At 30.7% G+C, this 18113-nt stretch overlaps 1 protein-coding gene across 1 annotated transcript in view; it reads right to left on the reverse strand.

Annotated features, from left to right (window-relative positions):
* Positions 1–348: 348 nt before the first annotated feature.
* The window catches only part of LOC131841852 (uncharacterized), a 50301-nt gene continuing 32536 nt past the window's right edge, over positions 349–18113 (reverse strand). Inside the window, exons 3-6 of the mRNA XM_059190207.1 lie at positions 4438–4552; positions 3499–3656; positions 2699–2847; positions 349–2602 (exon numbers count right to left, since the gene is read on the reverse strand). Of these exons, the coding sequence (XP_059046190.1) occupies positions 809–2602; positions 2699–2847; positions 3499–3656; positions 4438–4552 (2216 nt within the window). The 3' untranslated portion in view covers positions 349–808. The remainder of the gene's footprint in view (positions 2603–2698; positions 2848–3498; positions 3657–4437; positions 4553–18113) is intronic.

Raw genomic sequence — 18113 nt, forward strand, 5'->3', positions numbered from 1 at the left:
ATGATATGGTTCGTGATTCATTAACTACTACGAATTTGCTTTGATTATGAACTATTTTATGTGTACCATATGTATACTACTTATTACCAAGTAATTTCAGGTGATAATATTTATAGATGGCAAGTATCTAAAATTAATCTATAGTACTCGAAGATTGGATTTGGCAAACATATGAAAGTCTGTTTACTTATTATCAGATACAACTTAATTTTAAATAGATCTAAAGTAAAACATTAAGATATAGCTAAGCTATATTATAATCCGAATATATGAATTGACTAAGTTACTTCTGACTAGTTCTGTTAATCCTAATTACTAAAAAATGTTTAAAACAAGCTTATTAAATTCATATTAATTAAAATCAATGTCTAGCTACATTTTTTAGTAATGAACTAATTAATTTGTGCATGTATAAGATAACTGTTCCGGTGTTCACAACAGATAATATAGTTCTATAATATAATTTCTATATTGTGATTGCATAAAACAAATCAGAATTCCACTAATTGCCTTGTGCAAGTACCTACGAGTATGATTGATTCTACAACTACTATTCTTGATTTCAAGTTCATCATGCCTTGTTAGTTATAACAATAAATAAGCAAATTAAATATTGACATTTAGGTTTCACATTGCAATGGAAGATAAGCACATATACATAAATCTCAATATTATAGTAAAATGAACTAGTACTTATTATTATGAATAAAATCAAAAATGTAAAGAGGCAATATAGTGTTTTTGAATTTTCAGTCCTCAAAGTTGAATTTCGTAAATGGCAGTCGAATTTATATTCAAAGTGCGAGAATTAACCTAAGATACGAAATGGGTTAAATTTATTTATACGATTTGGCGGTTGCAGTGGTCTTCTTGATCTGTTTGGTCGATGTAGTGGTTCATTCGCGGCAGAAAGTAAGGGTGAATTCAAATCGTCTATAGGTTCGGATAAATCTGTAGAGTTATATTCAGATGCTAAAGTTTCTGTAATTTCAATGTCCGCATCTTTTGTTGTGGTTTCAAAAATACTCGTTTTGGTGGTATCTTCTACAGTACTATTACTTTCATTCATATTTGTTTGTGATGCTGTTGAAGTAGCTTTAAATTCAGTTGAAGTTTTTATCTCATTCGTAGTAGGTGTTACATATTCCTTTACATCAGTTTTCTCCTTTGTAGTGGAAAATGTCACAGATTCACCTGTTGGTGAAGTTACTGTACTTTCCTGTATATTTGAGATGTTAACATAGGAATGATTATTTAGTGTTTCATTAATTGCATCGTTATGTTCAATATTTAATGTAACTAATTGATTGGCTGAGGTTGATGATTTGTTTTCGTAGTCGGTTTTAAAGTCTGGCATTTTGGTACTTACTTCAAAAATTGTTGGAATTGCACTTGAATTTTCTTCATTAATGATAGTTATTTTAATAATTTCGTGAGTGAATGTGGAGTTTTGTGTAAATGCAGGTATTTTCACAGATAATTCTTGTTTCTTCTCGCCTGTACTGTTATTTGTATTAAATTTTACCTCAGGATTTGTTATAGACGTATCATTTTCTATTACTTCAATTTTCGGTACGTCTCCTTCATAACTTTTAGTATCTTCAAAATCTTTAATTATAACTGTGAGATCTATAGTGGGATCTTCATCAGTTTTATTTTGTTTGTTATCGTAGTACGAAACTTTGGTTGTTTCCATATCTGGGATTGTACTTTGTGTTTGAGTAATAGCTATTTCCGTTGTCTTTTCTGTTTTGTATTGTTTAATATCTGTTATTTTGTGAGATTTACTTTTTAAGTCATACTGTTTGTCAATATACTTTTTAGGCACGCTATATTTAGGTTTATCTTTTTTAAGAGTATCCTTTAATTTCAGAGGATTGGTGATTGTAATTAATGGTATATCTGTAACTGTTAATTTACTAGAATACTCTGTTGTACTTTTACTGTTACTAGAATCAATTTGTGAGCGATTAATGTCATCAGATTGAGTTCTGTACTTTCCAAATGTCTGTTCTGCAAGTTGTTGAGCATGTTTTTCTTCTAAAGATAACACAGTCATGTCATCACTTATCTTAGATTTTGCCATTACTAATGGAGGTACAAAATGATCAGTGGGCTGAGTAAATATTGTTTCAAAGTTACCAATACGAGCAATTTCTTCATGTAACATTTTATGCTGTTTATTTTTTTCGTCTTCCATTTTTTCATTTTCATCATTACTTAAATAATTTTCATGTGAAACAAGATTTGGGATCTCGTTACTTTGTAAGTTATTATTTTGTGTACCATCAAAATTCATAATTTTACTAAGGACGACATTGTTTACTTTACTAATACTTGGCTTTGGTACAATTTTACTGGTAATCTGTAAATTTTTATTGTAGGGTATTGGCGATGATTTAATAATGTTCACTTGATTTATATCATCTTCATGTTCAGTAGTGATGGTTTCTTCAGTTGTTACTTCTGTAATTGATTCTTGATCTGTAGATGATGCATCAGAAGTCATGGGCCAGGTAATACTTGTAGTTATTACATTGGAAGTGCTTGTTTGTTCTTCTTCCACAGCGCATGATAGATCTTTCAACAAGTCTTCGCGTTTCTGTAAAAAAAGTGGAAAATAAAATATGTCGTCAATGAAAATCATATTCGTAAATGAAAATCATGTTTGTAAATGAAACATAAATATTTCACATACCACATTTCCTGTACACTGAACTCGTTTTACGCCAGCCATACCACAGTCTGCGGTGAGCTGAACAGATGCACTTTCAGGTAAATATAAAATAGTGAGTGCTGGCAGGGCACGAACCATGCAGCCTTCATTTCCGAGTGCCCATTGTGGTACTGTGGACAATAATATTTACGAACTTTACTTTTCTATTACAATTATATTTAAATTACATATTTTATGCAGTTTGAATGGCAAAGAAGCTGACGGTCCACGCGGTGGTTAATGGTCACCATCACTTACGAAGCCATGAATAGCATAATGGAATATTACTTTACCCTAAATATCGCTCATGCATTGCCATTCCGAAGGACTACAATGTCATATCTCTTATCCTGTAATTTCACGGCCTGATATCACCCTTAAACTAAATCACAGTTTATAAAACAAGCCAGAACAGACGACTTTTTACAAAGTCTACCACTGAAGATGTATTCTGTCACTTTTATTTTTGAAATATTTTGCGTCATTGGTACTGAGTTTTCTATATACTACAGTGTAAGAACTTAGCATGATGATGATGTCAAAAGGATTTAGAATAGTACACATACATTTGAATTATATTTAACTCCAACGAAGCAAATCGATAGCATTATAGCAAATTTTATGACTTGAAAAATATTACATTCTCTTATTATATAATTTATATCGTCGATATACATACAATACAATTTATTTCAGAACATTATATTAGTGTAATTATCAATTTCGTGACAGACAGTAGACGTAGCTAAATGCTTATGAAAAATTGTTATATGATGTTTTACCAGGCAATTCGCAGATGAAGGACGCTACAGTGGGTCCACCACAAGCTCTTGCTTCCCAGCGGTAGTCAGCCGCGGGGTCAGCAGCGGCACACAGCGGGGCGGCCCTCGCATCTGGCGCTGAACTCCAGTATCCATCACCACTTAAGCCTCGATAGTCACTGTTATAAATTTATAATATGTTAGAACACGCTAGTACATATGTAAAGGTAACGCGTTAATTACCCTACATGATGTAAGTTTAATCCTTTACCGTAGTATTTTTAAAAGCGGTGTTTTTAATCGTACTATTAATTATTGTGAAAATAAATTTTATTATTGGGTACATTCAAACAGACAGAGATACTAAAAACGGTACTTTTTGAAGTATTAACGGTTTTCAATATCTATAACTTACAGAAATTAGACTGTTACAATTTATTTCTTTGTTTACACAGGATAGATAAATAAATAATCCTGGACAATTAACACAGCACCATCTAGTACCACGGTAAGCAGAGCGTGTGTTATGGGTACTAGAAATAGGTAGAAATACTTAGATATTTTTTATGTATATACATAATATACATAGAAATATCATGATCGAAACAAACAATTATACTCATGAATACAAATGTTTGTACCGTGCGAGGAATCGAATCCGCGACTATCGGAAGTAATGCGGTGTGCTAGACTTGCTTAACAGCTAGACCACCGAGACCGATAATTTTTAAATCATTATTCATTCCTTGTAGATTCAAATATATGTATTGTAATTTCATAGTATTAATTATGAAAAGACAATATAATTGAACCTAAAAAGGCATTCGACTCAAACAAAATCCTTTATCAACATGTAAATAGTAACGATTATCGGTGATACAAATGTACATATTAGGGTTGTTGTCTATATGTACATTGAGATACCCGAGTAAGCTCATGAATTAAACAGTTTGTACTTACGTCCACGTAAAGTCTCCGTCGGGATTACTTCGGATGAGACCGACCCACACAGCGCTAGATATATCCAATTCCTTGAGGTAAGCTCGAACTGCGTCATATTGAGCTGTTGTGTCCACTGCAACAATAGAATTAGTATTAATATAATTAATATACAAAAAATATAAGCTGCGATTAAGATTATTAAGTTTTTTAGCGTCATGTTAATAGAAATTGAGTTGAACAACGCAATAACTTATACATTTAATTTATCAATTTGTCAATGCAAATTGATAAATTAAAAGTATAAGTCAACCTCCATTTAAATTAAATAAGTCTGGTCAACTGTTCCAACCTGACCGGTCCAGTTTTGTCAGGATGGACCAGTTGACCTGACTTCGTACTCATCCTATGATCCTCAATTAATGTCCCGCCAGCGTATACAGCTAACACAGGCGTAGTAGCATTGTACATGTATTCAAAGATAATGATAGTAGAGGAAACAACAAGATGTATTAAATTATAACTACATACATCATTTTTGCCTAGGTATATAATAATTATTAATAGGCAACTCACATCACCACCTAGACTCAAGAGCTTGTGCTGTGGTTGCTAAACAACTAATAAAATTACTTAAATACTTTTCTAATTTTGCATCCGTAATGTACTTAGCAAACACCTATACCAATACGGACAATCATACTCATAATTTGTATATAAAATATAATATAGGTACATATTATATAATATTATCGCGCCAAGAATCGAACTCGTACCCATCGAAAGTAAAGCTGTGTACCAAACCGCTATACCATGGCTGTTTCTATTTAGGTATTCTTAACTAAAATGTAATTTTAAAACAGGAAATTAAATACTGTTTGTTTACAGTCAAATTACTCTTGAAATCCATTTAATTAAATAGCGATTGAGTTGTTGTTAAAGTTTATTTAATTACAGTTTAAATTAATATCTAAATATTAAATAATCTTTTAAGATATTCAGTAAATATTTACCAATAAATATTCCTTTAACACCGGTTGTAGCCTTGGTTATCTCAGTTTGTAGATTTATAGCGAATCGACTATATCTAATGTCTGAGAAAAGAAAAATTGGTGGAAATTCCTTTGCGATTTCCTATTCTTAGATATATAGCAAGAAAAAGAAATAAATAGACGGCAAATGGAAAACGGTAGGTAATTCACGTTCAATGAATACTCACGTTGCTTTTAGATAGGTTTGATACAATTAACTACCTGTGATTTTATACGGCATATACAGAACCAGTAGCGGTGTCTATTATAGTTTTTATTTACGGCAATTTATTATTACTTATAAATACCGAATTGCATTTATATATTTTTTACACCTTAGACTGGCAAACAAGATGATTGATGAATGTGGTGAGCTAACTATTATTTAGCATAAATTGAAAGATAAGTTTGTACAATAAATTTATTCCATTTAAAATGATGATTTTAGAAATATACCATAACTAATAATTAATTATCTATTTATTTTGAAATTCTGTACTATACTATACTTCAATTATTAATAAGTATTGAAATTAAGTTGCAGAAGACTAAGAAATTAATTAAGGAATTACTTTTAAACTAATTGCGGTGTAATTCGCGGCACTACACGTGAAATACAAACGATATCGATATCAAAATTGTTTTAATTAATTCATTACAAATAAAAAAAATTATGCTTCCTCTTTATAATGTCAAGTTAGATAAATAATGCAAACAATGCTCACTGCTCACTCGTAACCGACATAAAGTAATTTAGCACAATAGTTCTGGTTACAGCAAAACACATAAATTATTAACACTAACGTTTCCTAATCGCTGAATTTCCCATTCAAACGGCGCTGATACAATCGCAGCTGATTGACAGCCCATTTCAGGTGTCAAATAACACCAGGAAACTACCCTATTCAGGGTTAGCGCAAGAGGGAAATTTACATTACCGTGAAGAGGCGAGAATCCGACAAGTCGGTCGTATTCAAATTGACGTCATTAAGTCGGGCAAACGCCGCCAGGCGAGCGCGCCCTCACAAATAAATACGTAAATTTACCTTGAGGCGTACGAAAACCTTCAAGTGTCAACCCTGTTGTACAAGGTTTGACCAACTTTAATTATTGATTAGTCACTACTTTAGCTCCGCAAATGGCAAAATGTCCCTACGGTTTTGAAATCCAAAATGATTTATATTCGAACCAAAAGTTAGAATAAATATTGTAAGAAAGTTGAAGTTTGTTTTTATATCAAATCTGAAGTTAAAACCTAAAAACGTTTGCTGTTAATTATTATTTATGTTAGTTATTATTACTATTAAATATAAATATATTCAAATAATAATTGTATTAATTATTACCGGTTTAGTTTTTAAATGTAATTATTGAATATATTGAATATATTTGTAATTATTTTAGATATAAGATCATACATATCCGGTCTAAGGATCTGTTAAAAATACAGAGCAAACCATGTATTTAACAAGTTTATAAACATTGTGAAAATTATTTTTCACTTCATTCACGCCGCGACTGGTTACGACATTAATAAATTTCGCATGCCAGCTTCTGGTGAGGAGTGTGATCACCATTAATCATATAACATCATGTAAACCACTTTTAAAGCAAAGCAAAATACAGCTATTTTTACTTATTTTTATACTATAATTAAAATATGCTGTATTCATCTAGCAAAGGTTATATAATAATAATAATCTCAGGACAATTCATACAGCACCATCTAGACCTAAGTTAAGCTAGCCAAAGTTTGTGTTATAGGTGCTAGATAACTGATGCAAATATCTATGTAAAATCTATTTTTCTTCCTAAACACATATATATTTTACATAAAAAGCACCCAGACATTTGCGCCGTGCGAGGAATCGAACCCCCGACCACCGAGGCCAGATTAGTAGTAAAGTAAGTATATTATAATACACTTACTTTTATTATTATCATCAAATAATAATAATGCCCAAAAAACCTTACGATCTTACCCATCACCGTATTGATTTGTCTTTACCGCGCTATTGAGCCGAAAGTATGAAAGTAGAGAAAATCCCTATAAATCCTTTTCAGAACTCATAACAAAGGCGGATTAACTCGGTCTGTAATAACACATTGTGGCATTGTCCCTTGCGGCATAGCTTTTTACGTATAATATTTCATCGAGAAGGAGGCCGAAGCAAACTTTAAATTAATATTCTCGTCAATTCACACAGCACATTTTCATATTCCCTTCGATTGGTAAACTTCGCAGGTTTTTGTTGAATCAATTTGTATTTGGTTTCCATTGTATTGTAAATTGAACTTAAATAATCAGTACAAAGACCTCAAAATTAAGGAAATGTATTAATAATGTTATTCTAAACGAATTTATAAAGTAGAAAATGGGATTAAATAAATGTAACGTTATTTTGGTCGGAAAAATATTTTATTCAAAATGTAACTGATAGCTTCATTTAATATTAATTCAGATATTAAAACCAAAATATTAGAAATATAAATATTGCATATAATTTTCATATTATGTGACGTAGAAATTCGCCACAAAAGGGCTTTTTAAGATTTCCACAACGCAAATAGTTAAAAACAAAAATAAATTTTATCTGATCATTAGTAGTCATTATTTGCATATCAGTGTACTTTTTTTAAATATCAAATTTTTATATATATAGGTGCAAAATATGTATAATTAATAAATGCATTAACCTCAACCTTCACCGAATGGTAGATACGAAAATCTGTTTCAGTAACTACATACTATAATATTTTAGAGAGGGATCTCAAATCTTAATTCATATCTTATTTCTTAATCCAAGATTATCGATAATGACTTATTCTTAAATTTTTTTCTGTACATATACAAATATGCATATTGAATTTAAATAAAATGAAAGTTTCCCACGGACTAATATCCAAATATGTATTTAAATTGAGTTATACCTAGTAACTTCATTGAGTACAAAATTTATTTTATAGTTGTAATGAACTATATAAGATAAAATTTATAATACAGATCGTAAATAATTTATAATCGGTATTTTAAATTTTATCTAAAACCATTAACAATAACAATAGCACCAAAATTTACTTTACAAATTACTATTATGGTATCTTATTTTTCATATGAGTGAAAATATACTCAATAATAACATGAAAGTTTGGGTTACAAAACTAAATATCACATTCAGAATTTCGGGATAAAGTCGTGAGTTTGCGCGGCCTAGTGGACAACTATACATTGGAACGCAGTAAAGGAAATTGGCAGATCGCAATCGCTGTCGTAACTCATAGTATATGTAGATATAAAGCCATAAGCTATCTTGCGATTGGTATTAAAATGCCCGTTGTCATTTAATATCAACTCAAGATTTAGTTAACCGAATACTCGAATACATATACTCGTATAAATGAGATGTTTAGAACAAATTCTTATTCTTCTGTAGCATATAATGTCTTTTGCCCTAATGTGTGTAGTTTTTTCTATAACCTCAATTTATTCTGCAATGGTTTTGTATCTACTAAATCTTTGCTAATTTATTTAGCGAATTCTCTGAATGGTCCCTCAGAGCACACATATGTACATGATTATACGGATAATACTTCGTCTTAATAATGTAATCGTGAGTCCATTATCCAGAGCGTCAAAAAGCACTCGGTAACTCGCTATAGTGCGGACAACCGTTGAGGGTAGAACTTCCATCTTGTATTATACAGGATAGTATTGCGTTTCTCTTCTGTTATTACATATAACGTTATTGAATGATTCATATTTACATGAATTTTAATTTATTAGTAATAAAGTATTATTTTATTTTAAGTTTAATTTGTGAGTTTAATAGTTTTCTAACAGTATATTTAACTTCCTTTATGCAATACATTCACATGTAAACTACAAGATAATATCTGTAGGCTAGTACGAGTATAAATTATTTTCAGTGACAATGGTTTTTACCTATGTATGCACATATATTGGTCGTTCAAAACACCTCTAAACGAATTTCTGTGAACTTTAACAAGTCTGTTAGTGCTGTTATATATTCTATAGAAGTAGTTCTTTAGGTTGAAAATTCGTTACAAAAAATCTTATTTTCGGGAAGTACCCATTTCGATTTCCAAACGATAAAACAATAGCTATTAAACGTTATCGAATAATATAATACGAGCAATTCTTGTGTGTACGCATAGAAATAGGTTTTTAAAAATGATTCTGTTATTTCGTTAAAATCTACAGAATATTATACTCTTATTATTCTTATTGATGTTTTTAGGTTTTTCTTATAAAAATATATACCTACATACTAAAATAACTAAATAAGTAGGTACCTATTAGATAAAAAATATCCTTATTTGTGTAACTAGTTACTTGGTCTATCTTATATTTCGTTTAGAAAACTGTCTCTTTCATGCCTCTCAAGCTTTTGTAGATAGAAAATCAAATTATAGTAAATTATGACTAAAATTTTGAAGAAACCACGATCATGTTGTATCAGCGCTGTTGGAAGAATTTATAAAAATATTTCATCTGGGCGTGGTATATAGTTGGAAGTGGAAATAAACTGGCTCGAAGCCAAACATACCACGCGAGGAACGGAGCAAAACTCCTGGGAACCGCCAAGTCAATATTTGTGATGCCATTTAACTGCCCCGCTACACGCCCCACGTGATATTTTATTGCTTGCTTATCTCTCTTGCGTTATTTCATCTATATTGAAACAAAAGTATTCAGATTTCAATTTATTTAATGTGTTATTAGTTCAGACTACGGCAACCGCTTTTCATTGAATATTTTCATGGAATAAACAGTAGATAAATCAACTATACAGAAAAAAACAGTTGAACGTCAAATTTATGCTATTCATTTCTCACAACTAAATACTGGTCTCCTTCAATCTATACATATAAATAAAATTGGAGTATCTGTTTGTAATATTGAAATAACCGTTTTTTACTACATGCATATGAATATAAATACGATACATACACCAAAATATCATTTTTTACAATTTTTGTCTGTTTGTCTGTCTGTCTTATTGTTCCGGCTAATCTCTGAGATGGCTGGACCGATTTTCACGGGACTTTTTTTGGCAAATAGCTGATGTATTAAGGAGTAACTTAGACTACTTTTATTTTAGAAAATAAAGTTAAATTCCAGGAGGTCGAAGTCGCGCGAACAACCAGTCTTTAATAATAACACTAGCTGACCCGGTAAAAGTTGTCGCGTCTTGGTGAATAGGCGAATTGTCAAACGCGCGAAGTTAGAATAGTTTCAAGTATTTCTGAAATTTTCCAAATTGCTGTGTAATTTTCTTAATTCTTCATTTCGTTCTATAAGAACTTTCTATAAAGTATTGGAAAACAATAAAATAAAGAGGGATGAAATACCTATTCCCTAAGTCGTTCTCAAGTTATGGCGTGACCAAGGGAAATATGGATTATTTTTAAATAACAATTAATAGGGATAAAATAACAATTTAAATAAATAAATTGCAGGAAATTTTCTAATATAAATAACATACAACGTATTTATTTTAGAAAATTTCGCACAAAATCAATGCTGTATGATTATAGAGAAAATATCTAACAAAATAAAAAAATTGAAGTACGAGTACATATGTGAATGATATTAATTTGCAAAATATTACAGTTTTAATGAGATATGAGTTACAACTGAAAATTAATATCTATATTTATCTCTAAATTATACGTGATTTTGTTAGAATTTTCTCAATTATTCTACATGATTGATAATTACCACATTTGGGATTTATAGAGCTAATTAGTATTACTCCACCTAGGATAATAGTAATAATAGTCGTTTATACCGTATAAATATTATAAACGCGAAAGTTTGTTAGTACAGATGTATGTTCGTTACTCTTTCACTCAAAAACTACTGAACGAATTTTGATAAAACTTTACAGTAATATAGCATATATATATCAGAATTACACATAGCTATAAATTTCAGCAGGTGATTCCGCGGGTACAGCTAGTTTAAAATACAATTAACAATTTCGTACAAGTAATTACATTATTGGATGAAGTCTCATAAGTAACTCCATGTATTTTGTTACCCGGAGGTAACCCTCGTAATTAGCTGAATTCCGACCATAATGAGCTAACACGGACAACAACAGAGATTCGTTTAACCATAAACACTGGAGCGAGCCGCACCACACTCCCTCATTACCTGTCGCTCACATTTACTACAATATATTCGAGAACAAAAATAGCTAATTACTGCGAATAAAAACAGTAATAGCAACAGGAATACATATGCCTTATTTATTATTATTATCTTATTACTTACTATGTTACTAATATTGTAAACGCGATAGTTTGTGCGTATGGTTAGATGGATGGATGGATATTTGTTACTCTATCAAAAACTACTAAACAGATTTTAACGAAACTATACAATAATATAGCTTGTGTCAGAAGAACATGTAGGCTTCGATTAAAAAATCTAAATTGGGTGAAATATAATGACAAATGTCTAGTAAGTGTGATGCAGACGAAGTTCCGCGGGTCATCTAGTACCCACTGAATTATTACAATAGCTCAAACTACTATACTATGAAATAGATAGCGTTAGTTGTCTGTAAAAAATAAATATTTTGATAATAAAATATAATGGTTACTAACCGATTATAAATAAATAAAAATCATAATAACATTAAAAAGTCAAAAACAGTTACTCATTACATTAACTTTTTTCTATTACTATCCCCCCACTGTATCGTCAAATCACTTGAGTTGAAAAGAACTCGCAATAAACTCAATTAGTATAATTTTTTAAATACATTTTTTGACTCGTCTATTTTTACAACGTGTCATTGTACCAAAGTAGGTATTCAAATAGAGAAAAAAGCGAAAATGTTAGAAACCTTCAAATAAATTTTCATCAGTGGTTGACACGTTGCTTTGCGGGAGTCCGAGTTTGATTCATTGACGGATCAACATTTTTTCACCAAATTTGTTCAGGCCCGAATGTTCATTGTCTGCATTTTCATACAGTCTTACAGAGTATTCTAACTTATTCAGGTTATTAGAATGCCAATGTGGCAATTATTATATTACTTATTGTGATGTAGTCATAACTTTGAAAGTTTTAAGTATATATTATATATATATACATAATTACATAGTTACAAAGGCTATGAAGCCTATGTCAATATGGATGAGTATTAATATATGTTTTGAAGAATGAATGAATTTCTCAAATAGATGTAGTGATACCGGAGTTTACTTTCCTCAAAATAAGTAAATAAATAGCGGTCTTTCTTTATAATGTTAGTATAGATTAGGTGCAATGGTAGAGTTGAATGACAACTGTATTATAGGACTATAATCCAGTTGTCCATTGAGATATAGATACGGATACAGTAGAATGATATATCTATGGCTGGCTTAGAAATTACTAAAAAAAAGTAATATATGTATAATTGAATAATCAAAAGTATTGTAGTACCAAATAGTCGCTTACTTTTGTAACCGAAGTGATTACTGTCTAATCATTCTGCTCTACACAGGATTTCTGCTGAATACCTATTATGTATATAAAACAATAGCGTGTCTCAGCGTCTTAAACCAAATATTGAGCAATGGTATCATAATCTGACGTAATTTGCAACGGTTGGGTTTAGGTAAATACGGAATCAGGAAATTCATATTAGATTGTCGAACGTCGAGGCAGCCGCAATTTAGCCCCGGGGATCCCTGTAACTAACTACATTTGGTGCCATTTGTAGTACGGCGGGCTCTCATATCCACCGCAATATTATTCGCTACATGTAGTAACACTGTTTTACTGGCAATATCAGTAGTTTGGTGATCGTGACTAGGAAATGTGACGGCTCTGTTCACTTTGCAAATGTCGGGCTTTTTTGTATTGTCTTCGTAATCTTCTCGATGACTATTATTTGTTTTTTTATATATATTAGTTATCTAAACCAATAATATATAAATAAAAGTAAAGTTTTTTTTGTTATGTATAAATTCATTAATACTTAATTATCCTATTTAACTATAAAAAAACCTACCTTCTATTAAGTCAACAATGCATGAGAAAGTGACATGAGTCGTACTTTATTTTTAAATAAATTCGAGATCCCTACAATAAAACCCATGCGAAGTCGGGACGGGTCGCCAGTATTACACACAGAGGATTCCAAATGAGTAATATATGCATATAATCATTATTACATGCGTATCCTCTTTATTCATGTTCTTTACGGAAGGATATCTGTAAAAGGGTAAAATGGAGCTGAGACAAAAGAGAAACATCCTATTAAAAGTTTGTCTGAAGCTAACATAATATATAATATTTTTGTGAAACAAATTTTAATCGCATTTTTATGGGTTTATTTAACATTATTTCAAGATCTAGATTCTCTGAATAAGCTCATCTTTTATGCGTAAAAAAAATCTGTAAAAATTATAGTGTAAGTGTATAATTATGACTACTGTTAGCAGCAAGCATGTGACTGTATAATTGCGAAATAGGTACTAGACCATAGTCACATAGCACAGCATATCATATCCACATTTGTAGAGTCGTTTACATAAGCGTATGAATGTTTGTATTATTCTTTAAAGGGAAAGACAGAAATAAAAAGTAAAAGTCAATGAAATTACTTAAAAGGATTCTCATATTTTTCCTCAAGATTTTTATGTTACTAACGTATAAACAATAGTCAGCACAATATATTCTGTTATCACAAAATATTCTATGATTTAAATGTTAACAGTAATACTAAACCTGTCAGTTTTTATATTATTTTAAATTATTCAGGAAACAATAGCTAATTATAATACTCATTACACTAAATCGACTAAAAAGATAATATCATTATTACTATTGTCCATTGCAAAATGTAGTTATTAATCATGATTTGCACGAGTAGTACGTAATCCGCACGCTGTAATATGTTGCGGGTGGCAGCTGACATTTTAGTACTTTGTATCATAATAGAACAATATTTAATGAGATGTTTGTTGTTAGTTAATAACTATTACTGCCGTTTTCTGACAGTTAATTGTTTTACTGAAAACAGTTTTTATACACATGTAGAATTCAGCCATTTTTACGCCTATACCTAGCAATTTATGGAAATAGTCTCTTAATAGATAATAATTAGAACGTCTATGAAGGTGTGCTAAGAATTTAATCTTTAAATATTTCTTACTCTGTCATATATAGGTAAAACGTCTCAATGAAATTATATGATTGGCATACAAATAAGAAAGATAATAATACTATGGTGATAAGTAAAAATAGTAATATATAAAATATATAATAGTACTAGATAACTTATATACTATGTAGATTTTGTATTTTAGTGAGATATCGAATTTGTACATTGATGTAACATAAACTTTTTTATGATTCTCTTAAAAACTAGAGGTTACTTTGAATATTAGATTAGGGATCGTTCACCAAACTACTGTAAATATGCATATCCATGATAAACTTAACAATAGTTTCCCATATCGAAAATATTAAACATATTCTTCTATTTCTAAAGTCTCAAACAAACCTTCTCAGGTTTGTAAGCGTTATTGCGCGTAGACATAAAGCACAGAATTGAGTAAAAACAAACAAAAGATTCAGTCGCAGCTGTCTATTGATTAGGGTACTTTATGACTCGAGACTACATGTCAATGTTAGAGAAAAACGCTCTTTATTCTCAACAACACGTACAACTCAGAAGTAAGAGTTATGAGATGCCGTTGTTTACAAATCTTTTAGCTTTACGCAGTAAACTAACTCATGAAATTTGTATCTCTAAGGTTGTTGCCATCCATTGATTAGTGTGCACTATTATTATATTTTTATGTTCTATTTACTTAATTAGATAGTTTATAATTAACTAATTAATATGTATTATCTCTTCGTGAAAGTAGAAAGTAGTAATAATCGTAGACTGCACACAACACCGCCTAGTCCCAAGCTAAGCAGAGCTCGGGTTATAGGTTCTAGACAACTGTTAGAAATACTTAAATATTTTTTTTCTAAATTCATACATAGAAAATTCCAGACAAATACAAACAATCATACTTATGAATACAAATGTTTTTATCACGTTGGGCCGCGACTATCAAAGAAATGCTAAACCGCTAGACCATTGGGCCGGCCAAAATTCTAGATACTAATGAAAACGAACCTCCTTTTTCATATTTAGTAAAATATAATTTATAAAGGTTCATTGCCTAATTCGTTTATGAAATTGCCAGAAGCCGTTTTCCAGGGCCGTTGTGTTGGCTCGTTTGCCATTCCCAGCGGCATGTATTATGTACCTGCGCTCATATCCAGAGAATATCAACATTTAGCAACAATCAATTTCTGAAAATTTCATTCTCATCGACTAGTTACGAAAGCATATTATAATAATCACCAGAAATATTTAAAAAAATAACGATTTCAACTTATATATAGTACTAACATTCGGGCTTCGCACTGAGACATTACAAATCTCTGAATTTCACGGCTGTAATACTATAACATGCATATATTATACATATAAACCTTTCTCTTGAATCACTCTATCTATTGCTGAAAACTGCATTAAAATTCGTTGTGTAATTTAAAAGATATAAGCGAACAGAAAGCGGCGGCGTCTTTGTTTTATACTATGTATTGCTATATGGTATTAAACTTCTTTATATATTGACTTTGACCCAAATAACAAACGATGTTGGCCGACAGATACTTTAAAACTGCTTGCTCCGAGTCTCGGAGTTTATAATGCTGTTGGCAGTCTACACTCATTTCTCCAACTAATGTTCAGAGAGCATATAAGTCTAGTTCAGACTGACTTAGTAATTTAGTGGACTAATACTGAAAAAACAATCTACTCGACTTGAATTGTAGAACATAACTTTTAGCTGCTAAATTATTCCCCATTGGATTAAATTAGTAAAACCGTTCAAATAAGATTGGAGTGTTACTTTTATAATAATAATAATAACCCAGGACAATTTAGATAATGTCATCTCATTATGGCCCGATGAAACAAGAAAAAATGTACGTGTGAAGCAAATAAACAAAATTATTAAAAAAAATCAATAACAGTTACAGTTTACAGTTTATGTTTAATGTCTATAAATATTAACAAATCGGAGTAACCATAATATATGTTACATTTAAAAAATGTTCAATCATTCGTCAAAAGAGGAAGGTTAATAAGGTTATCTACCTTATTAATTGAGAATTGGGAATTAAAATAATTATTATTCCATCTTATACATTATGTATAATTCACCATAATAACAAAGGGCAATACCCATAAATCACAAATGATAAAGTATACTAAAATTACGTATCCCTGCAACTTTTGAGATTGTGATACGTGGTTCTCACAAGAAAAGTTTTCGATCTGAAATCGATTATCAGGTCCTAGAACTATAACAGTATGCTCAGTTAGTTGATGATTAATAGTTTACCAATTTAGCTCTATTATATTTAAGTTATTTATATGATTTTAATGCAGTGTGCATTAAAATCATATAAAAATAAATCATTGATATAGTTTCCTATTATTTATAGTTTCACTATACTACACCAGTTATTTCGAGTAATGTAGAGTAAATTATTAGCTCTGATAAATGATATAAATGAGAAACAATGTACGAAGAGTATGCTCGTTTTGGATTACGTGTTGGAGTAAAATTCATCTGGAGCTGGGATTACATAAGTATTTTAATTATTATCCAATAAACGTGCTTAACAGAAGAAAGGAGAGATTATATAAAAGTCAAGAAGTTCAAGAGTCTCAAGTCAAAGTAAACAAGTGCAATAATACCTATTCAAGTTGTAAGGCTTGCTTCAGTTCACCCCCCTCTCAGGCTCAAGAGTTATGTAAATTGGCCGGATTACCTTTATCACTTTACGCCCCATACCCGAGATCACCTCGAAGCGATATCGTTAAAGAGTTTCAGTCCTAACGTAGGTACAGAATTTTCCCTCTTACATTTTAAATAGTAATTTGATCTCAGATAAAACTTATTGAACTGATTAAATAGAAAAATATTCTAAAAGACAAGAAGTATTTTTGTTAAAAGATATATATCAAAAGATATATATTTTTCTTAGTCACGGATCTCTATACTTGATTTTCATTATTTCTATAATAAACAGAAAATAATGTATTACAATTTCTTTGTTTGTATATATATCCTCTTTCACAAGAAATTGATCTTAATAATGACGTACCATAGATTACACGAGATTCATTACAAAAATTATCATCAAATCGTTTGGAATTAACAAACATATCGCTTTACATATACAAAAATATACTAGAATGAGCCATCTTCTCTTTTTAAAATCGGTATTAAACGTAAATATTTTGTGCTTGCTACATAATATGTACAGTTGACAGCAATTAAGGGGCGCATGTTGTTTCCGTCCGGCGTCCTGTGTCAAGTGTCCGGGGCGACATATCGAGGGCATGTCGGCTGTACGCTACCCGCCAATACATTGCAGGTCAGTTACGTACATTTTGGGCGATTAAAAAAGTAATTGCATTTGTGTACGAAAATGTAGGGAGGAAAATCAGATGGAAATAAATTTGATGGCTCTTTTAAGGGCATATACGATTTATTTTTTGGTTATATTTTTACGACTCTGTTCGTTTTACATTTGAGAAATATGTACTGCATATTGCATATTTT

The sequence above is a fragment of the Achroia grisella genome, unplaced genomic scaffold (assembly GCF_030625045.1).
Source record: "Achroia grisella isolate CSIRO2021 unplaced genomic scaffold, CSIRO_AGI_Agris_v1 utg1971, whole genome shotgun sequence".
Classification (NCBI taxonomy): Eukaryota; Metazoa; Arthropoda; class Insecta; order Lepidoptera; family Pyralidae; genus Achroia; species Achroia grisella.